At 44.2% G+C, this 23,669-nt stretch overlaps 1 protein-coding gene across 1 annotated transcript; it reads right to left on the bottom strand.

Annotated features, from left to right (window-relative positions):
- On the bottom strand, positions 1 to 21,299 carry LOC111273947 (uncharacterized). Its single transcript, XM_022855977.1, has 4 exons — positions 20,120 to 21,299; positions 14,361 to 14,581; positions 9,202 to 9,422; positions 1 to 8,921 (listed from the first exon to the last, which is right to left on the bottom strand). Exons 1-4 carry the CDS (start codon positions 20,275 to 20,277, stop codon positions 8,004 to 8,006), a joined length of 1,518 nt encoding a protein of 505 aa, XP_022711712.1. The 5' UTR covers positions 20,278 to 21,299; the 3' UTR covers positions 1 to 8,003.
- Between the last annotated feature and the right edge of the window lie 2,370 nt (positions 21,300 to 23,669).

Here is a 23,669-nt window from a genome sequence, read left to right as displayed (position 1 = left end):
TTTGTTAGGAGTACAATACGTTTATTGATAGTAGATTATATTTTTACCACCATAAGTTTGAGAAATACACTACTGGCATCAAGTCCATATGTGTTTTTGTGTGCGTGTCATAGCGCTTTGTTATCTCTGCGCATTTGTATATCTGTGTATGTGAGCGTGTGGGCATGTGTATGTGTGTGTCCGTGTGTATGTTTGTGCGTGTGTAAGTGTTTACGTGTGTGTATCTGTGTACGTGTGTATGTAGGCTGTATTTTCGTCGTGCAAACGTACCTTTCATCATCTATTATTCGTTGCCTGTGTTCGATATTGTAGTTTCATGTTCTGTGAAGGAAAGCCATCGAATGTAACATGCATATTGCTCTCCTATTGTATTTCTCATTAGGAGCTATAGCCAGCTAATTAGTCGTATCTGTGCGCGTGCAACTAGCCTTGTGTAGTGTCTCTTCTATACTTGTATTTTGTCATTGTCTCTTTCATCTATGTCTGTACATTTTCCGTATCGGTTTGTTTGTATAAGAAAAAACTTCAATTAATTTCGTCATTTGACCACCGTTGTACACAACTCTTTTTTTCTATCTCGGTCTTAGTATTCCTGTTTTTTTTTTATATTATTTGCGCAGCGCGTATGTACCAGTGTCCAGCTCAAGACTGAATCAGCAGCTGCGTGTCGCTGTATACCTGACGAAGTATGCCAACAGCCTTACCCACACGACATCAGAATCCTATATATAGTGCTCGCTTTGCGAACGACTTTATTACTTTGCCAGGTTTCTTTTTCTATCTATTCATGTACGTTCTGTCGGTTCTCCTTACTCACCAGAGTCTCAATATCCTCAGTCTATACCCCATTCTACCTACTTTTACATATAGCATGCCCATATAATAGCTCGTCTTGTCACAGCATGATCCGATCGCTGCTGCTGTCCTTATAATAGACTTATTATTAACAACAGCTTCGTGTAAAGTTATGTTGCCCCCTTTTTACACACGGGTATCGAACATGTGCGAATGCGCGCCAAAATTCAATTTACTTATTTGTTCGCTCCTTAAAGCAGCCCGCTAAAGGCTCCAGCATCGACAGGCCAGAAGAATTTGGGCTGACAAATGAGTTACACACAAGGTGAATCATGAGCGATACAATTTAGCGTTGTTTTAAATGAATTTCATATAAGCTATTTTTTTTCTTACGTGTTTGTTTTTTAGGATTCCCACTTAAGTATCAATACAAACATGTTGGGATCTGATACTCAGTCTGTCGCCATATTTCTGTCGGAGATAGCGCACGTCAACCACTTTCGACATCAACTACGATAATTCATCAACAAGTAACATTCATCGGCCTAGTATCAACAAATCGAAATAATAATAAGCAATAATAAGAATCCGTATGGATGGATGCATAAAGCAAAATGTGCACGTGGCCATGCCGTTACTGTTGCTGTTGTCTCATATAATCTTTCTAGTGTGACATATATTGTTGATGCTATTGTTGATGATGTTTTTGTTGTTTTATTATTAGCTTCGTTTTTGTCTCCAATCGGTCGTCAGCATCAGATTTTCATGCTCGCTTTTCTTTCTCTCTGTCCTTATCTATTGTTGTCGTCGTTGTTGTTGTTATGGCGTGTTTTCTGTTTCTGTCATTGTGGTAACTTGCGGTCAATGCTGGTATTGTTGTCTCTTGGATCTGTTTCCGTTATTGGTCTGTTTAACACTTGTTGCTATCTCGTCATTTGTGTCAATGGGAGAAGGACTCGGATTTACAGAAGGGATGCCGTGCTGCTTATATACCCATGGCTCGCAACGTTCCTCGCTTCAGAGCGAGCGCCTGCCAGCGATACCATCAATTAAGTTTTATCATCAATATCAATTACCTTATCGTCATCATTGTCGTCGTCGTCGTCACTTCTATATTAACCTTCAATCAGCCTTCGGCATCGACATTTATACATGTACTTGTGGTTTCTTTTGTTGTTGTTGTTGTTGTTGCTCTGCCGCTTCTGCTGTTGTTATCGTCGTTACTGTTTACTCTTCTTCGCTGTTAATGTTAACTTATCGTCATCGTCGTCTTCGCTATCGTCAATCATAGGGCTACCTTGGTTGTAACCGCGAGCAATCTCAGGCGCCCGACTCCTCTTGACGTTTTCCACGCAAGTAATTTCACCATCATTAGTCTTTACTTTCAATCACGAATCAAGCATCGGGTTGCACAGACACGCAGCAGTCCTTTCTCGCTAGCGAGCGACGCCGAACGAGCATTTATACACAGATCTCCCTCGGTGTTCTCTTCGATTTCTACACGTTACTCACCAATGCGGTCCCGATCTGTCTTTATAATCCGATCTGTCCTATCAGCTTCACTTCGATTCAATTCGTTCATTATCACCTTTTGGTGACGCCTTTACCTGTTCGTCGCTCTACCACGTGGCTTTTTTGTCAATGGCGTGCTTTATCATCAGCTTTTTATCAATATTACTATATATCTCATCTTCTTTATCTTATCGTTATCAGTATCTGAATCATTTGTGATCGAAGCGTTTATCATTACCTTTATTATTATAATTAATAATAATATCTTAATATCATTATATTTCAGTTACCACCTTCACCACTTCAGACCACTTGGAAACTATCCCCGCCACCCTTATGCCCCACCCGCACTAACCACCTCTTTTGCTTCCAAGGACATCCCAACTATCTTTCGCCCCTTCGTTTCGCGTTTTCTTTTTGTCCAGTTAACATTCTTGACCATCTAAAACCATTTGCCGCGGCATCTCTTAGACCTTCCCTCAATTTTTTCTGTTTCATGCGAATTACCATCGCTATCTTTATCTTCCCCATTCAGCTTCAGCCCTTGTTACCTTAATCAATGTTTATCCCCGTGCCCTTCTTATATGGCCCTTAATCCGACCGAAATTCCCGTATCTTATCGAGTTGTCTTTTACTAATAATATATCTTATTCATCCGTTATTTTTAATATTATAATTATTTTATCGTTATCATTTTTCATTAAGCATGGTCATCGAAATTGTAACCATTATATATCTTTACTATGTTCCATTTGATTTAATCTAATTTTAGACCATCTGCGTATTCTACCGTCTCCTTCCTCTCAATCTGTTTGTCATACACAATACAATAATAATAATCATGTTTTACACAATATTCCTTGTTATTATTTATCATCATCATTATTGTTCATATTATCATCATCATCAATAGTGTTATTATTACCTTACTAGTGTCGTAATTATCATATTTTTCTCGTTATTCCTGATCGATCGTTACTTTGCCGTCGACCCGGACAACCATATCTAGTGACACCACCAGTCGTTTTACTCTGCTCCTTCTATCGTCATAACCATCGGCTTCATTTCCGTCATTAGCGTTTAGCATCAACATCAATTCGTCTCAATCTCGTATTCATTATCAGTAATATTTTCATCATCGTAATTATATATATATATATATAACACTGATGATGATGATGATGATGATATTGCGGTCTTGCAAGGTGGGGGAGGCTGCACGTCTTGAGGCGCCGTAACGGTGCGAAACCTACTGGATAGGTGCGTACGTATATAATCAACATATACAAACGTCTACTTGCACATGATGCATTCACCCGAGATAGAATGGTCGAAATCTTCGTATACGTAGGCTTTGTTGCTGTCCGCTTATTCGACAACAGCTAAAAAACGGCAGAACGGAGAAGAACGGCATCTTTCTCCTTTTTATTGGAAACCGACTGGGGTTTTGATTTCTTTTAGCTGAAAAGGCCAATGAATTAGTGCGGCCCGGAGTATATGTTCGACTAAAATAAAAGAACGACTACACGTGAAAACCAGTACGATGGAATAGCACACGATAATGGAAGAACCCTTAACGCAATCTCATTAATTTATTGAAACAGTAGCAAAAACACAAATTACGTCACGGAAAAACAATCATAATAATTACAATGCTGAAATAGTTTAACGATATGCGCTCGCTCACTGCAGCGAAGCCGGTTCCACTATGCACAAATGTGTAAACGTCTATCAAACAGAACAGATAACGAAAAGTTTCCCAAAGACACGTGAACACGTTCGCTTAATTTATTCATTCATGATAATTATGATAATACATTGAACACAATCTATCGCGTATACATAAGATAGGCAGATGGACAGTACACAAAAAAAAACGAAGCTTTACTGACAATGGAAAAATAAAATGACTGTGGACAGATAGAATATCACAGGAAATAAGCGAAAGAATTATTTCAAGCTATATACAAAGAGAGAGAGAGCGCGAGAAACAGAGCCAATAGCGACGAAGCTGGCTGAGAGACGTTGGAACAGCAGCACACAGTTTTAAAAAAATAATTATATTCATAAAAATGGAAAGAAGACTTCCACAAGCAGAAACAATTTAATGAAAGCAGTCACAAAATGAAAAGAGCCAGACGAAACTGCTACTGCTTTAAGTAAAGTGGTTCACAACAATCGAGATTTAGAGAGATCTACCAGTTTCTTAAAATCAAAACGCCGAGAACTGAATGCTTTGTGTATTGCCTTACGGGTGAATACGTTACCGTTCTCAAAATGAAGGAAATCGCATTTTCTATTGTGTCACCGTAATGGCAGTTAATTCTTCTTCTTTTAGTCTTTCCCGGATTTGTGGTCGCCTATAGGTAACAAACACGAACTGCGCGACACGAATGAAGGACATAAGTCACGTTCAACGTTGTGGACAAGTTAACAGAACCGTGCCGCGTAAAATTTCACATGTCTAGGTACGCGTTGTCAACCGAGTAGCATGCCAATGCAGCAGAAGGCAATGGCAACGAAGGTTGCGTTGGATCTCCAAATAAATATATGTTTCAAAATTGGAATCCCAGATAAATCAAGATCACGGAAATTGAAAGCGGGCGGAGGTATGGTCGCGGAAGGAGAAGCACACACAGCGTTCATGGAAGAGCACGTTCTGTCAAGTATAACGACACGAGAGGCAGAAATCATATATATATATATATATATACGCGTCAACTTATCATCGCCTTTTTTCGATTATTATTGTTATCATTATTACGTTATCTGTAAAAGCTGTGTGTGCCTTTCCTTCTGCGGAAATATGTCGGAAATATGTATATGCGGCAATATCCGTAATCTTGATTTACCTAGGGCCTCAATTTTGAAACATATTCATTTCAAGGTGCAATATAACCTTTGTCAATTGCTTTTACTGCATTGACATACCATTCGGTTAACAAAGCGTACCTAGACATGTGGGGTCTCGTGCGGCCGGATTCTGTTAATTTGTGTACTACGTTGGATGCTGTTCATGTCCTTCGTTCGTGCCATGTAGTTCGCGCTTATCACCTATAGGCGACCACAAATCCCCGAATGACTAAAAGAAGAGGAATAGACTGTCTTTCCGTTGACATAATAGGAAGCGCGATCTCCTCGCTTTGAGGACGATAGCGTGTTCACCCGTAAGATACTACACAAATCACTCAGTTCTTCTCCATCATCGTTTTGTGTTTTGAATGAGTGTTCTTGAACAAGAAGTGGTTTCGTCTGTCTTCGTGACTGTCGCTTCCATTGAATTATTTTAATTTTGTAGGTTCTTTCTTCCGTCTTTATGACTATAATTATTATATTTATCATTATTAGTGGTGCTATAGCAACTACCGAAAAAAGCCAGAGTAACGCGACCGACCTGGCATGGTGTCACGACATACAACATATTTAAGTTTACCACCGAGGCGAGACAATTCCGCGTTGAACTTTCTACGCCGTGTCGTAAGTTACGCTGATGGACGCCACAACAGAATTCTTTCCAACTCGCTGCAGTTGTGTGCTGGTCTTCTAATATGTCTCGATCGCATGCAGCCAGCTTCATCACCGTTGTTACGATAGCTATTATCTACAATATAATAATAATATATCTGGCTCTCCTTACATACAGCTTGAAATCCTCGTTTCTTTTGTCTTATTCCCGTGACATCCTTTCTCTCCTAAATTTTACTCCCTTATATTCCTGCCAGTAAAGTTCCGTTTTTCTTTGTACTGTGCGTCTGCTAATCTCGTATATACGCAATAAATTGTGTTCAATGTGTAAGCATAGTCTTCATAATCACTGTCGTCTTGGATAATCTGTGAATGAATGAACGAACTGAGTGAACGTATTCATTGGCTTTTGGGAAACTTCTCCTTAACGCGTATCTGTCCTGTTTCGTGGACATTCACATACTTGCGACGAGCAAGCGCATTGTGTTAAAACTCTTCAGCATTGTCATCGTAATTATTTGCCGGCGTAGTTTGCGTTTTTGCTCCTAGTTCAATAGATGAATCCAACCTTTTCTGTAGCCTGTTCTGTTATCGTGTGCTATTCTACCGTCGCGTTTTGCTTTCGGATTTGTAGAGTCGCATCTGTATTCCGGGCTGCAATGAGTCGTCAGCCTTCTTGGCTAAAGGAAATCAAAATCCCAGCCAGTGTTCAATAAACGGGGGAGGAAAACCGAACGCCTACGGAAGTTAGTTGCCATTTTTAGCTGTTGTTGAATAAACGGACAGCAACAAAGTCTACGTAGACGAAGATTTCAACTAATCTATCTCGGGTGTATGCATCATGTGTAGAAAGATACGTACGTTTCTATGGAGTAGGCTCCGTGCCGTCGCAGCGCGCCAGACTCTTTTAATCTCCACCGTATCGCAAGACTTCGTTGTCACCATCCTCATTATCAGCAGCAGTGTTATTATTATTTACCTAAACCAATCCACACTTAGGCACATCGTCGTCCCCTGTTAACTCTGCCAGTGCAAACCAACGACCAAAGTCCTATTGTCATTATCCATCATTATTTGTCTTTTATACCACCATTTGTATTAGGTCGCGCTTTCGTCGTTTTTTTCCTCTCATATTCCCGCTTTGTATTCCATTCCGTTCCGTTAGGCTCACTCGTCCTTTCCGTTGCCGCTAGACAGGTTGCGCTCATTCAGCCAAATTAACTCTTAAAACAACTGTTACCAATTGGAAACCCTTTCTTTGAGTTTTCGCTCAACTATACCACAGTTTTACTCAACAAGTTTGTTTCGATTTAAAAGTCGAAAAAAAATTGTCGATGTGGGTGCGTTTAGGCGTTGCCATCATAAAGAGATTTCATATACTAATTAATCGCGAATCCGGCTTCCTCCGCTAGGTGAAAAGTGGAGACAATTGGCGCCATCACAATTTCGGTGCGCAACAAAGATCCGCCCGTTTCAGTAACGAGCAAGAAAACAATCTACCTGAAAGATTGAATTCTTCTTACGCGGCAACACCGCTGGGGCGTAACACCGTTGCGTCGGCGGCCTTCTCAAGTCGATCAACAGCAAGATCGAGTGCGCTTCAGGTAATAAACTGTGTTATCCGCAAATCATCATCATCGTAGTAGTAATAATAATCATAGTAGTAGTTTGTGGTAGTATTAGCAGTGATGTATATTAACGGCATCATTATCATTAAATCATCATTCTCTCGTATCTCTCTCTCTTCAATTGTGCTTCTTTATCGTCTTCCGCCATTGTTGGTGATGTTTAGGTATATCCATGTATATATCTATATAATAATATCCTTATCATTATTATTACTATTATTGGTTCTTGTTGATAGTCTTCATCTCCGTTACTGTTAGTTATTTGTGGTTGTGGATGTTGTTGTTATGGTTGAAATTGTTGTTTTAGTAGCAGTTGTAGTTTCTGTTCATACTGATGTCTTTTATATAATGGTGTTCTTCTTCTGCACTCATCAATCATATCGTCATACGCCGTCTGCTTTATTTAACTTTTGTGGTAGTTGTCATCGCTTGTTGATGCCGACTATTCAGTCGCCCTCTTGTGGTTGAATTAATGCTTCTACACAAAATGTTTTTTTGTCTTGTTTTCTCCGTGAGAGATCTCGGGGGTCAGCTCTGCCCCCTCCTCGGCCGCCGCCTGTTCAACATCTGTCCAGCCATACCGTCGTAGACTACGTCACAATTCTACTGGCTTTCTGCGACAGGGGCTGCAGACGTGACATCGTCGGACACGGCAGTTGCTGCTGCTGCTGCTACTGTTGTTGTTGTTGTTGTTGCTGCTGTTGTCGTTGTGAGTGACGTCGTCTTCTCCGTTGTCGCTTCCGTGGCTATTACTGTTGTTGTTGATTCGGCTACGGGTGCTGCCGCTGTTGCTAAAGCATCATCAAGCTTCTGCTTTTTGCATTCTGATGCAGGTAGATCCCGGTCGACATGCAAATCCTGACCAATCCCGTTCTCATCGGCGGGCCTCTTTACCGCACCAGTAGCTGACACTGATGCAACTTCGTCGGCGGTAACGGCTGCTTCGGTAGTTGCGGCAATGTCACCTGTGGCAGCTGCTACCGGCGCAGTAGGCGTAGCTGCTTCAACGGACGTAACAGACGCTAATCCAGTGGACGGAACCTGGCCTGCGACAGCAGTCTGGACACTGCTGCTATCTTGTGACACCTCGAGGTCAGATGCCGGCTGTGAACTTTGCGAGGGCTGCTGCGAGTCCTGCGATTCCTCACAGCACGCGTCCTGGTCCTCAACTAAGCTTGATCGAGTGTCATTGTCTGTCGTGTTGCTTTCCGGGTGGCCGTTTTTGTTTGCGGACGCTGCCGTCGGTGTGCCGTTACCATTTCCATTGGCTGTCACATGAGGCGGAAGGCTATTACTGTCGTCCTGGTTAAGCGTGCCGTTGCTTTGTTGTGAGTCGTCGTCATCACACGATGAAGATATACCGTTGCCCTGTCCTTCGGACAAGGTTTGACCCTCACCTAGCGGAGCCTGGTTTGATTCCTCATCGCCGCAACCATTGCTTTCCACCTGGCCAGGCATCTTGTCTAACAGCTCGGGCTTGTGAAGACGCAGGACGTAATGCGACCAGATAGCTAATTCAACCTGTTCAGATTAGATGGGAGCACAGGGAAGAGATCGGCAAGAATTAGCCGCTGTCGTTGTGACTGATTGGAAAGCAAGTCGGGATTTGTGTTTCAAGCGAATCAAGGTCGAGTAAAAATTATGCTAAGAAAGTATAGCCAAACTGCGGTGTTATGTATCTATTTGCTGTGATATAGTACCCGGTTCAATAAAGGAGTTTAACTATTTTGTAATTCCATCATAATTCGCATCGAACCCTTTAACGTGTTTTATATATATATACTTTTCAATATAAACTTACCTTGTGCGGATTCCAGTCGCCTTTTTCGTCTTTCTCCTCGAGTTTCTTCGCGAACTTCTGGTAGTGATCAGCATATTTGAGATATTCGGCCTGTGTGTAGTCCTCAGCCTCGACGTCCGGTGTCGATACCATACATTCTTCGGCCATGTATGGAGCATAGTCGGGGAAGGCCGCTGCCAAAATTGCCGAGGCGGTCGCCGTTCCGATACCTTTCAGGCCAACTATAAAAATGAGTACATAACGAAAAAAAAACGCGATAGTGATCAAGTGGAGATTTTGTCTCATGGAGATATTTAAACGAGATGCTTGTATGCCGCACATGCAACTCTATACAGATACACAAATTCATTGTTTTATGTTTGTTGTAGTGATGTTTTACTTCGGTGAAAATCAGAGATTGGATTTGAAAAAATAACTCCGCGAATTATCTGGAGCCAGGTATTAGCTTAAAATATTTCAGTATAGTACCGTTAATTATATCGTATTCATTAAATATCGTATACAGTTCGTTTTCCCATGAAGGCTGCTTCTCTTGTCTTTTTAGTTAAAACAACACTATGAAAGCTACACTGCCAAACTGTTCTATACTCTTTGATATCTTTTTTCGGACATCTTCATTCATATTCTTCGTAGAAAGCGGTTTTCTTGTCGGCTTGAGCTGTGCATAACCTAACACCACCTACGCTTACCTTGACATAGAACTTATATTATTACTGCGCAAAATTGATTCAAGATTGATGCTGAAAATCTATACATATATGGAAGCTTAATACTTAAGCTGCTCATAGAGATCAGATGAAACAAAAAATAAATGGTTCCGATCAATCTCCTTAGACTGGCTCTACATAAGCGGGTTTTGCAGGCCATCCGCCCTTGTGTTCATCTCTCGTCAGTAGATATAACAATATCGACTTTGACGACGTTAATGCCATCTCTTCTTTGACCCGCATAGTTCTGGTGTTGCATGCTTCCTTTCTACGCAGCCATCTTGCAAGCTTGAAGTTGCCTGTCCGCCTTGCTGTGGCTTCAGGTCAAACAGAATAAAAGCTTTGGAGCAGTCAGCGCTACCTTAAACAGCGAGTAAAATACTGTTTGATTACTACCGCCACCACAATCATATTCTGAACGTTGCCCCTGCCATCATTATAATCAAGATGTATGCAAATGAATGCCAGCGACGAATTCTCTAACGGCGCGAAAAATCGCAGAGTGGAGCACAGCGCTACCTTTGTCACTGTTGTTTTCGCTGACGTCGTTTCTGTTCCCATATTCTAATTTACATACGTAATGCGATTAATAACGTTTGCGAGAAGATATACGGTCTATGAAATGATTTACCCTTTAAATTTACTTCTCTACTGGCTGAGTGGCTTAAGCATTAACAATAAGTTGCTTAGTGAACTATTCATAAACACAGCCTCACGACATTATTGACAGCTGATTGCTATAGGTGCTGACAAGTGAGCTAATTTGTAAGAGTAGGTTCTTAATTGCAATTAGAGTCACAAAGAAACCGAATATTATATTCAGTCGATAGTCCGTAAAGGAAATTGAAAAACCGCATGCCGACAAAAAGATCTTAGAAATACTTACGAAAGCAGTCGTTCCGGCTGAGACATTATTATAATAATAATAATAAGAGCGCGTTGTTACGCTTGTAATTTAGTTTTGAAAGGCACACTTAATCAGCATCATTATGGTTGGTGCCAAAAAAATCTATCCGTCGATTGTGTGAAATTGATGAAATCAATCTTTTCATGCGAAGCCAACTATATGGCCTTGTGTAAACCTCGAGCAGTCAAAATGGCACACGTAGATTGTTAGCTTCTTGTCGTTGTTCGGTAATTCTAACGAAGGCAATCATCTCTACCAATTATATGTTACTACTAATAAATGTCAAAAAAAAAAGCATGTCTCCAGCGAAGATGAAGTGGGATGAAAAATCGTTCAAACCCGCCGTGGGTTTTGCTAAAGATTTGCTATATCACGTAGTGACGCACATGGCCCAGTGTTATTGTTTATTAACAACATAATCAAATTGTTTAATTAAGCTGATTCTGCTCTTAAGAGATCTAATACTTCTCATTCCAGTAGTGTAGATATACATCTAAAAAGCAACTGTATCCCTAATTTAAGTAGACCTTCTTCTTGCAGGCCTAAAAATAAAGCTGTTTGAGATAATAGCTTCTATTATCTGTTGCATAGTTGTCGCAACGGCAGTAACACTAATAACGGCGACAAAGATGACTGTTATTGCAAGTGGACGTTAGCATGAAGCCTATTTAAAGGGAAGGCTAAGGAAAGACAATACTCGTTCTGAGAATAAAAATTAGAAAAGTATCGTCGCAGGATAAGAATAGCCATAACGCCTATTATAGCTACTGGTACTTCCATAACAACAAAAAGAACCATAAAATAACAAGGAAAAAAGTGAGGGCATATATTTAAGAAATAGGAAATAAAGGGGACAAGCGACTCATGGGAAGGGCAAAAAGTGTAAAGGGGCGATTCTACGGTAGTTGCGTACATACATATGAATGTTTTGTAGGTTTTGTCTAGTACGGTACGTATTTGGCAGAAAGGGTGCAAACTTGGGTAAATTTTTATATACTGACGCCATATGTTATATACCATACTACACACAAAGCTATGTGCGCTCGGCATGATTATACATAGAGGCATCGCCAGAATAAATGTGCGCGAAAATGTGAAAATGCGAAAAAAAAAATAGTATAAAACAAATCTGACAACTATTACTAGAGCTCTACTAACAAGAGACTAACAAGAAACGCGTAATAGTAACGGCAAGATCATATGGGCGAAGCTGACTTATAGAAACAACGACAACGACCAACACAACAGCAGCCACAGCAACTACGCTGAAAAGATTGATTAATTAGTGTCCGCAACGCAATTATTTTATACTCATGGCTAACAGAGCCAACTCAAAACAACATGATTATCGCCCATGATGGCATGATAACATGCAGACAACTAGCTAGTGGGTCAACAACATTACCCTGGCAAAATCATTGAAGTTTCTTCAGACGCTGACGCAGTAGCTGTAGGAAACGCCGCCGCCGCCGACAAGCTCTTTCCCCTCGCCTAAGTTCCCCTCTCGCCCTCTAGCTTTCTCTCTTCCACCAACAGCCATCGACGAGTTCCCAGAACGGCGGTGGGTGACGAACGCGCCGAACATGCAGGGTTGATGTATGTCATTCTATGAACGGCGTGTTTGCCTCTCATTGTATCTTTTATTCCCTGTTTGCCTGTCTGATTGTACCTGCGTACGCCTGTCTGTCTGTCTGTCTGTCTCTCCGTTTGTCTAGGAATATGCTTGTGATGTGTAAGTTGCGACAGCTGTAACAGCCGGAGTAGCAGTAGCGGCAGCATTAAACCTTCAAGGGTGTCAATGGCATCGCGGGCGGCCATGACGACTGTGGATCATTGCTGCTGTTGCTGCTGCTGCTGGGACTGCTTCAGCTGCTGTTGTCTGATCATGACAGTCATCGCCAGCAACCGTCGGCTATCGGCGTGAAACTACTCCCTCGTGCTGGTGTTTCTTCCTAGTTCTTGCTATTGTAGCTCAGATAAGGTGTTTCGGTGATTTTTTTCGGCAACGTGTTTTTCATAGTAACATATTGGTCTACTAAGCTTAGGAATATGTAGGGTGGTGATGGTCGAGGTTCGAAACCGGGCGTAGACAGACGGCTCGTTTCGTGCTGGATGGGGAACGCCGGCCGTCTGGAAAAGCAATTTTTAAGGGTGTATTGCTGCACGTAAAACCCGAAACCCCTTTTGGTTAAGTCAGAATGATGGGTTAAACCACATCATGCATATGTAGGTGACAAATGATAAACTATTCCACGTAGCTACAGCGGCTGGCTGCATGTTCATTTGCCTGTTTACGGTGGTTATTGGTTGCTGTTCGATGTGTTTCGTCCGGGTACCTAGTAGCTGACTCACACCACCTATTAGACTGCCGATTCGTTTCTACAATTTACTGCTCACTGCTCCATCTGTTAATTATCCTACCCTGAGTACGCGATGTGATGATAGTCGCTGGAGTGCGTCACAGATATCACCATACTGGTAGTGTTATTATTATTATGCAACTATACTGTACATCTGTACCAAACAGCAGGTGATAACGGGTGTGTCACGCACCGGGGAACAGCCACCACCGTTCGATCACCAAAGCAACTTTGTGGGACTGGCGCCACCTTAGAGAGCCCTATGGATCCTGTTGCCGCTACTTCGAGACTTTTCTAAGAGCGGTCGCTCACACACCAACAATCAACATAGCAGTAGCGTTGGCCGAATGGGTAAGCGCGCAGAGTCATTCGTAGATAGGAACATCCGTAGTGATCGCCGGCGCTAGTCAGCGGCGATGTTGTTGTTCGTAAATCTACTATTGCGCTGATTATTTGGTTAGCTCACTATAACGAACCGTAGAAATACCGATCGGGAGTCGTTTCGTTGTCGTTACTGCCGCCGCACTGTCTTGTATTTGGTCACCGTTAGACCCGGTGGCGGCAGCAAACGACGCGTTTCTTTACGTTTATCTTTGCTGAAACAGACCGCCCAAGTCAGCTTGTCATACGCAGCCCATTACGTCCCGCTAGCAAGGAAACAGCAGGCAAACTGGTGTCGGTAGGGAGCTTAAGGTATCCTGCGCGAATGTCTCGAGTATCTGTCTGCTCGTGTGGTTGTCAACGTGGGTGTGCACTGTTTTGTGTTTCTACGCGATTGTAGGTGTAGGTGCCAGTATTTGATAGAGTACTAAAACTATCTGGACTGCGCTGTTTGATTCACGCACACCACCTCGATACGGCGACCTCATGAATAAACAGAAATCATGAGGTCTCTCTGTTCATTGGGGTTCATTGGAAAGTGTGGACGAAATCCGCTTTGAAAATCGAGCATTTATCAAGACTAAGACGAGTATATAAATTCCTTTTAGAAATTAAGCGATTTTGAATTAGGGGTTCCCAGCCCCGGAACGTTCTTATCCACCTTCAAGTATTCGCTAGAATCTCATTCAGTCGCGTAGTATGATGCAGGTTGGTAAAAGAGATGCCTACATATGAGGGCGGTGAATTAATTGTTCAGACAGAGAAAAAAAACTTTAGCAAAAAGCACACAAACAACAGACTTACTTGTAAGGGCCTGGATGGCCATTTCGAGCTTTGGCATACGCTTGAAAGCACGCTGTGTGGTCGCTTTGACGTTCTTTTCAGTGTTAGTTTTGACGAGGTCCAGCGCCGCCGGCTTGTACTTACTACGCATCAACTTCCATTTCATTATATCAACCAGCTCATTGTATTCCAGATGAGGGTCCTTACGACTTCGGATCGTCTTTGGCAATGTATCTTGGTACCTGAATATGAATGAAATCGAAAAACTTACATAAGATAAGGTAGGTCACAGTTGTGATTTGACAATGCTTATACAATGACGACATGACTCGACTTATTTGGCTACCTGGTGGGCCTAGTCTTTATTGGCATTTGGGGTGGCGACGGCGAATCTAGGGCAGTGTTGCACCACCATCCGGTAGATTACAGGCTCCGATCAATCTATTGACGTTTCGATGAAGGAATGAGCTAGTAAAACTCAACGTATAGTGTATACGTATGCGCAAAGACTCATTTTTGTCGGAGCACCTTGACGTTAGCCAATCGCAATAGGTCTACCAGACAAAAAATTCGACGAAAAATTGATCGACTACGCACAACATTATTAATAGATATTAGAATGTTGGACTATCATCTCAAAGTGTTCTTCTTTCAAACTTTTCAAAAAAATTGTGCGAAACAAGCAAAGTGAGGGCGTCTGCTGATCAGACGATACTCTTTATTTGAGCTGTTTTTTAGAAAAGTATTACCAACACTGCGTTATCTAAGTGCTTTCTAAAATAATTTATGATCGTGTATACCTAAGAAGAAAACGTAAGTGTGTAGAAGAAACCTGTAACTGCGAAAATTGGAAACACCCAAAACGCCCTCTACAATAATGTTTCGTAACATTGTAATTCATTCGGAACAGAATATTCCAGATGCTTTTATGTAAAACTTTTTGCACATTTGGCACGAAAGTAGGCTTTTTTCGAAACTTTCAGCATTTTCTCTCGCCTTTAATGTACAGTCATTCAGCCTAAACAAATTATATGTGATTGAATTGAAAAACAAACAAGACAAGTTAAAGGCCACTGTGACCACTAATACGATAAAACGTATCGGTGGGCTGTGACGCATTATATTTAAAAATGATGTCAGGCGCGAGATGCACATTCCCTCGACGCATAGGGAGGGAAATTAGAATAAACTAAACCATAAACAAAGAGATTCGTTTCCGTTTAAGCTCTGGGTCCGAAAACAATACAATTAATTGTATTTTCACTGCACACGTTACATCAGAGTGTTCTATTGAACTCAGATATAGTTGTTTTCTAGATAATCAGGACGCTATACGGCAGAACACTCGTTGATTATCTGAAATCTAGCAGCAATTACAACCCTATTGGGTACTTTGCTGCCATTGACAGTTATGAACACTCTTGGTTTATTATTGCATCATTTATCAAATCTGGCCCGTTTAATTTAACAAAACGCTCCTCTTTACATTCCTTAAATGAAATTGCGTTACAAAATTATGCGCTGGCCTGAAGGTAGGAATTATTGAGCCATAGCTTCAGTCGAAATTTTGCTTGTCTTTGGAGTATAAACACTTCGCGTAGGCTTGTTACTCTTTCCATTCTACTTTTCCTCGATTCACACACGAGGGTAACTTCGTTTGACCTCGACCCCATTGCTGTTGCTGAACTGGGCTGAAGGGTCCCTCTTTCCCCTTTTGTTGATTACTGCTCCGTACGTTTCTGCCATAACCGACCGGGCTACCAACCTTGAGGTCATTCACCCCTTGTGGCCTTGGGAACCCTCGCCTCTTTAGGGGCAAAAACTTTCCAGCCCATAGCGACACACCAAAATTACTTTGCAGTAGCCCATAAGGCGAGATCGATCGGGACAGCTTCAACTAGTGGCGATCGCCAAGGGGAGCCATCGGCAATAGAAGGCCTGAATGGTATAGAATTATAATAGGGTCTGAAGTAAAAGTGAAAGACCAAGTTTCGAGTCAATAGGTGGTCCATAAATAACGATCAATAGGTGTTCATGTTACATTACGTAACTGGTTTTGTATATATTGACTCTGACGAATACGTTCACTGGATAATATCGTTATGCAAGAAAATCAAGTGCGCCGTCGCTTTTAAAGAAATGTCTTTAAATCCGCTTGATCAGATAAAATGGCAAGGAACGTTTAACCAACGTTACTTGCCATTTTAACGTACTCGAACGACGAGGAACGATCCAGCTCAGTCATTACGACCCGGTTTAGTTTGAAATGCTATCTTTCCTCGAGCTTTCTTTGTGCTTACGTTGCGTACAAAGGATATGCATTCCTATTATGATAAATTAGATTTCCATTATGAAAAATTAACTAGACATTGCTGGCACGAATCCCCACAAAAATCTATAGAGTCCAGTCATATATTGTTTACGACCCAACTTCTCCAGCTTCTTCGCTCAGTTATCATGTGTATTCGCCCAGTCTTATACGATGCCACATGGATTTTGTAGCGCGCGGAACTCCCCTTCTTTATCGGTTTCTGCCAGTAAACAACTATTCTCAGCCACCCACCCACTGCTGCGAGGTCGTTCGTGCAGACTCTAAACAAAACCTGCCCGTGAGCCACCAAACAGGCCTGCTGCAATAGAACAACGTCTCAGAAGCAACATTGGTAGTGATATCATTGGACTACTTCAATATCCGTCGGCACCCGTAGATTGTGTGAATACGGGGGCCATTGGGGAAGTCCATCAATGTGCAGCGACCAATTGAGTAACCTTACAACTCGGGGGCGTGCTATCCCCTTTTCTACGATTTAGAGTAAGAAAGCAGAGCATGGGAAGGACAAGGAATAGAGGAGCTCCAACCAAGGAGAGAAACGAAGCGGGAAAAGGGCATTTTGTAGGAACACAAGCGGGACGGAAGTGCGGCGGCAGGTGGAAATGTCTACGGTTCAAGAAGCTGCTGGGCGCGAAATCTGGAAGAGGCGGACAAGCAAAGCAGCATGAAGCCATCGGTAGTTGGCGGTGGCGGTAGCGGCAGCAGTTTTGAGAGGAATGAATCGAGGGGGGTGTCAATCGAGATAGGGGGCATAACGCTGAGGGGCTGAAATTCCACTGCCACTGTTGGAGGCCTTGAAGGCAGCCTTGAAGGGAAAGAGAGAGACAAGGCTGGCTTTCCCTGGGTCACGGTGGGGGATACGAGAACAGCTAAAGTGAGACAAGGCCGAAGCGCCGGGATAAGGTGGTTAGGGTAAACGAATGGGGGTGAGTCTATTTTCAGGGATAAACAAATGTAGCCCAAGAACGGCGTGCAAGATACCACAAGCAGCCGGAGGCGCCGAGTGGCGGGCAAACGGGCGCACGCGTGGCGCAAATTCGCCAGCGGTGCCGCTGAAACTCGTTTGGAACATATCCCACTGTCATATGGTTCGACGAGGTTGTGTTGTCCTTCTGGGAACCTAAAGAGTGCTCATTCGGCGAAATTAGCACATGGACAAACTAGATGACAACCGACAACGACTAAGTCACAAGTGTGTGACTTGTGACCCATGTTTGCGATTGCGTTGATTGGTTATTTTGTTGAGGGTGTAAAAACAGGTACAATTATTATTGTTATTGATAAAATGATTAGTACTATTATGATTGGTATATAATTGCGAAAATTTTATTGTAGTAATTTGTGCTTACCGACGCTCTTCTTTGTGTCATTATATGATCGAAAATTGGCGGTAACGGCTCATACACGTATGTACACATACACATTGCTTACTGAATGTCAGAATGCGTTACAGAATTCGCAAACGCATTTCAGCAGAATCCATCGAGTAGCATCGGGTTGGCCTCGCCCTCAGCGTCGAATCAGCGTCAAATGACAGAGGTCAACAAAAACGAAACACCAGAATCATACTAATCGGCAAATGGCGCTCGATTATGTGAGTTTTTTTTCGCTGATTGAGAATTTATGAGTCATTTGACGTTACAAATTGACACGTATGACACCCTTCATACCGGCTCGGTTTGATCGATTTCCACCGCTCTTTCGAACAAAAATATTTCGCGTGATTTACCATGACCATAGTCGGTGTCATCATCACCATCACGATGTGAGAACGTTGTCGACTCACAAATGTCGCTCGCGTCCTGTCACGTCTGTCCTGTTGCTGCCGTTGTGGCTGCGCAGGTTCTAATAAAGTGTGTAGTGGTATCGTTTTCCCATTTGGATACAGGAGCAGATCAGAACTTCATGGACGACAAGGTTCTCATATAGGCATCCCCAGCTAGTTGTTCATGAAGCACCTTTTGTATGTGACAGTGGTCACAACAGTTAAACGTCAGCAAGAGATCGGAGGCGAACACGCGTTCCAGCTGCTCCAGCTGTTCCATTAGTACCTGGCTCAGCAACGGATTTCAATGCTACGTGACACGCTCACCTGATCTTTTGCATTATTGCTTCTCGTTTTCCTCGTGCTATTGACAGAGGAGCTAACTGCCCATAGCTCAATTGAAGGCCTGCTCGATCACTTATAATACCGCGTCGCTAGCCGTAATTTGCGTATATTTTATTTACGTATTTTATATACTCGTAGAAGCACGTCACAATCTGCTAGTAAACTTATGTGTCTGTTAGGTTGGTCTTTTTGTTCTTTTGTTCCGTTGTGCTTTTCCCTTTTCTCTAAAACAAGCCAACGTTAATCTTTCGTCAGTAGCAATCATCTCCTCATAAAATACCGGCTAGAACGACGCTGTCAGCTATGTAGACTGCTACAGCAACGAGCGATGAGCGAAACGCCAATCGCTTCTTACCGCCATCGATAAGACTAACACACATGGGCTAACACTACTAGCTGCCTTGATGGCTACCGGGTTGTTCACAAAGACTGCTGCTAGAGCAACAACACATACTGGGCGAACTCAACATGGGACGACGGAACGGGACGCGAAAGGATTTGGTCGGATGTTTTAGCCCAGGGACTGAGAGGGAGAAGAAAAATTTTTTTAGAGGTGCGTAATGGCGTGGAGCTTACCCCCTGGAGATATTTGCGGGGGCGCAGCACGACCGGCAGGGGAGTCGCACTTCGGGAAATAGGAACTATTGACCCGGTATAGTTCACACAAAACACGGGCCCACATCAGCATTCTGGGACACGGTTACGGGATAAACACTATTACGGGATACAGCCTATGGTCGGCTGCGTTTGAACCGATCGCTGCTCTGGGCCGCTATTCGACTGCCGAGCCCCTCCACCAATAGTTACCAGCGATTCACCAAACTAAATCATTAGCGGTAACAGACTAACTAATAACTTAGCAACAATCCAGCGCGTAAATTCGCACCTGCCACCTTTAAGGAACCGATACGCATTATTCAAGATTCACTGTTAGTACACCCATCTTCTGCACCAACTAATTTATAGAAACCATATATCTATTTCTCCCTTTCTCTCTCTCTGTACATATATATATATATATATATATATATACATATATATATATATGAGAGAGTATATGTACATTCATTGCTAGATTGAGGGTTCCCTCACGTCATAGTCGAGTCGGTACAGCCTGGACTTGTTGAACCAAGTAGGCGACCTAACTGGCGTCGGGTATGCATGGCACCAGAATGATATAATGTTATTATAATTATTAATATATATTTAAAAATATATGTGTGCATATATATATACACACATATATATATATATATACTGTCGCTAGTAATATTGGCTTGTGGCTAGCAGCTCGCTGATGACCTGCTACACAGCCCACGACGAACTTTAACAACTCACCAGGCATCGAGCTTGAGGTACTGTTCAGGTCCACCTTTTTTGGTCCTCAGTTGGGCTTTGGCGCCTACCGCCTCTTTGTAGCAGCTGAGGAGATAGGTCCACTGTTCTGGGGACGCTTTCTTGAAAAACTGGATCGTCGAATCGCTGCTGTGCGCCATCGTCGCTGATGCTATAGTCGATGCAATAGTAATTTTATTCTTTTTAACTTTCAACTCGACTTTGTTAGAATTGTCTCAGTTTGGTTGGCTTCTTCTTGCTGCGTCGCGTCGCGTTGCGTTGTTCGCTTGCTTGAAACACCACTAACACAAGCCACAAACACCACACCAGCAGCAGCAGCAACGGCACTGTGCTGCAGTAGCTGCTCTTATTCCTGCTGTTACAGTAGCTGTTATGCTGCTGCGAGTACTAACTGTGAATGCTGCTAGCACTATCGATGCTGTTGTCGTCTATCCGCACACACGCCAATGTGGCTGCCAATGTAGTAGTCGGCCAGCCAGCCAGCCAGCCAAAACGCTGTTACTGCCACCACGTTCAATCGCCTGCCTGCCTGCCTGCTTGCCTGCCTGCCTGATCGCGTCTCGCGGCCTATGGCGTTGTCGGTTACTCCTGGCCGATTTGGCCCTACTAAAAGTGTTGCCGTCGACCGTCGCTGCGAAATGTGTGTGCGCTGCTGCTGTGGTGGCTGTTGTTGTTATCGCGGATATTACCGTTGTTGTTGCTGTTGTTGTCGTCGTCGTGAATACCGTCGTCGTCGTCGTCAGCAGCAGCAGCAGCAGCAGCAGCAGCAGCGGTAGCTGAGTCGCGGCTGTCGCTGGCGAACAGTGGACTCCTTCCGTCGAAGAAAGCAGCAGCTCTCCTACACGGCGGAGCTACGGGCGCTGGCTTAGAGTCGAAACGCGGGGAGACCTGGCAACGTCGCTTGGTTGAGAACGATTGTCGTATGCGAATTAGATGGCAGCCTGCGGAGGAGCCGAGTCTCTCACTACCACCAACACCACTCACTGGCGATCAGTGTGTCTCTACAATAATAATAATAATACTATGCTGTTGTCTCCTTACAACACTCAGCACAGCACAGCGCGGCGGCCAGAACAGCAGCAGTAGCAGCAGCGGATCGAGTAGTCACGGCTGCAGCACACACAAGCGATACAAGGATGGACAGCCAAATGAACCAGCCAGCCAGCCAGCCAACCAACCAACAGAGCGACTGGCTCAGCCACACCAACAAGAAACACACCGTCAGCAGCAGCAGTAGTAGCAGCAGCAGCAGCAGCAGCAGCAGCAGCCGCCGCCGCCGCCGCAGCAGCAGCAGCAGTAGCGGCAGCAGCAGTAGTAGTAGTAGGGGATACGATCGGCGCCACCACACACAAAGCGAGTCTTTGCTGTAGGGCAGCACACCAGCACAAGCCTGTGCCAGCCAACTTGACCGTGTTGGCTGCTGGCTATGGCTTCAGTTCGTCGTCGTTGTTGTCGTCGCCGCCGCCATCGCTGCTGCTGCCGCCATCCAGCCAGCTAGTACGGCTAACATGACGACGAGAGTTTCGTTTTGGCGCCAACGAGGGCGCCACTCTCGGACTCTCCCGGAGACCTCCTCGGCAGCGGCCGTCGTAGCAACCCCAGCAAAAGCAGCAGCATCAGCAACAGCGGCAGCGACGGCGGCAGAAAGCCGAGTCGAACCATCGGATCAGCCAGCGACCCCGCTTAATGGCATGCCGAATCTGCTTGCTTGCCTGCCAGCCGGCTAGCCAGCTAAGCAGGATGGGAGGCTGGCAGAATCACGATGCTGTGTGTGTGCGTGAACTAGCAGTAGGAGACAGGCACCAGCGGATGTCTGTTTCTACTCAGTCATGCTGTCTTGGAACACTGCCTCTAGCAGCATCAAGCGCTTCTGCTGCTGCTACAAACATCCCTGCTATACAGCAGTAACGAAATATATTTCTCCTGGCCGCTTGGCCGGCCAGCCGAACGAACGCAGGCCGGAGGTGTATACCGAGCTGGTGCACACCACCAAAGCGATGAGCGAATTCTGCCAATAGCGAACCCTCCTCCCCCTCCTCCTCCTCCTCCTCCTTCTTCTCATAGTTGTCGTCGTCGTCATCGTCCGATAAACTTTGCTGCGCCGCCACAGCCCTGCAGGTATTGCCGCTATGCGATTATCAGAGTCGGCCGAACGGACGACTCAGCACCGCCCGAACCACCAAACGAATGAATCCAGCGATGATAGCAGGCACGCTAGTCAAAGCTACGCGAAAGCCGGCGTTGGCAGCGTATCGCGACACAACTCGTTAACTCTTGTTCGCTATTCGCTGTTGAGTTGGCTCGACTCACCGGGCGACATCGACTGACTGCGTGTGTTTGATGTTCGCTGCGTCGCTTTGTATGCGTCTGTGATGGGGGACTTTTTGACTGCGTGCATGCGTGTAAATGTGTGGTATATGGGGCGTGCGTTCGTCGAAAACACACACATGCAAACACACACGCAGTATCGGTCGCAGAAGACAATCAGAGCAGCAGAGGCGCCAGAATGAGTTTACGCAGAAACATATATTTAGGATAGGGGACACAGCGAAAGTGGCCCCTGTCTGTGATATTGGCTTCTACTAAGGAAAACAATGCCATCGCGCCATTGCCACCATCACTACGATCAACAACAAACCCATATCTCTAAGAAACAACAGATAAACCAAGGAACAGACGAGCAACGGCAGCAGGACAGAAAAATCGAAGCAGTTCGGCCTGGCGCTTGCCTACCCTGCTGAACCATTTCGCTGTTTTTCCATGGACTGATCCCTTGGCTGGCTAGCTTTTTGTCAGTCGATGGGTGGAAGTTTCGTTGGTGGTGACGCCGGCGACGGTTTGCCCGATAGCAGCATCAGCTACTGCCGTTACAGTTGATCGAATAGCTTTACCCCACAGAGACTTTTATCCCGCCCGTTATCATCTTTCTGCGCTCTGATAGCGGCCATATGGCCGCTAAGAAATGAGTTCAGCAGCGGTGAGGTCGCGACACGGGTAGGTAATTGGAGACCGTCTAGGCTGCGGCGGTTGACTCAAGCTTTTGCCACTACGGCCGTTCGGCGATCTTTGAAAATGCTTGAGCGCGAAACTGCTAGGGATGGTCATAGACATCGGCGGCTCGTTCGTTTGTCTAGTAGATATTTCTGTTTCCGGCGGTGACACTAGGTTCGGGCCATCGTTATTGTGCAAGACTAGCTTGACACATGCGTACGTCCCGAGCACCCGCCAACAGTTCTAAGGGGAGTCGAAACACGGGGTCATTCGAACGGCACAAGATGCTGTTGTATCGATTGACAACAGCACTTAACTACCGATATCCAGGCGACGAAAACTGGCGGGACAAGGGGCTTTTTTGTCGGTGGAGTGCGGGTCACATTCATTGGAAAACATTTCCGAAGAATATTTTCTTATTTGCGCACACACGTTTGTAAGTACGGAATAATGGAAGCAGGGACCGGTAAAAAATAATTTTCCTGTCATTCTAATTTGAATAGACTGAAAAAGTCATTGAATACGTTGCTATTTCGAGAGG

The sequence above is a fragment of the Varroa jacobsoni genome, unplaced genomic scaffold (genome assembly GCF_002532875.2).
Source record: "Varroa jacobsoni isolate VJ856 unplaced genomic scaffold, vjacob_1.0 scaffold_239, whole genome shotgun sequence".
NCBI lineage: Eukaryota > Metazoa > Arthropoda > Arachnida > Mesostigmata > Varroidae > Varroa > Varroa jacobsoni.
The sequence above is the reverse complement of the archived record's forward strand: the minus strand, read 5'-3'. Positions and strand labels throughout refer to the sequence as shown.

Coding starts and splice junctions, on each gene's coding strand:
- LOC111273947 (XM_022855977.1), bottom strand. CDS start 20,277: ATGGCGCACAGCAGCGATTCGACGATCCAGTTTTTCAAGAAAGCGTCC. Junction 9,423..14,360: donor GGCCATCCAGGCCCTTACAA/GTAAGTCTGTTG, acceptor TCATTTTTATAG/TTGGCCTGAAAGGTATCGGA. Junction 8,922..9,201: donor GCGACTGGAATCCGCACAAG/GTAAGTTTATAT, acceptor TAATCTGAACAG/GTTGAATTAGCTATCTGGTC.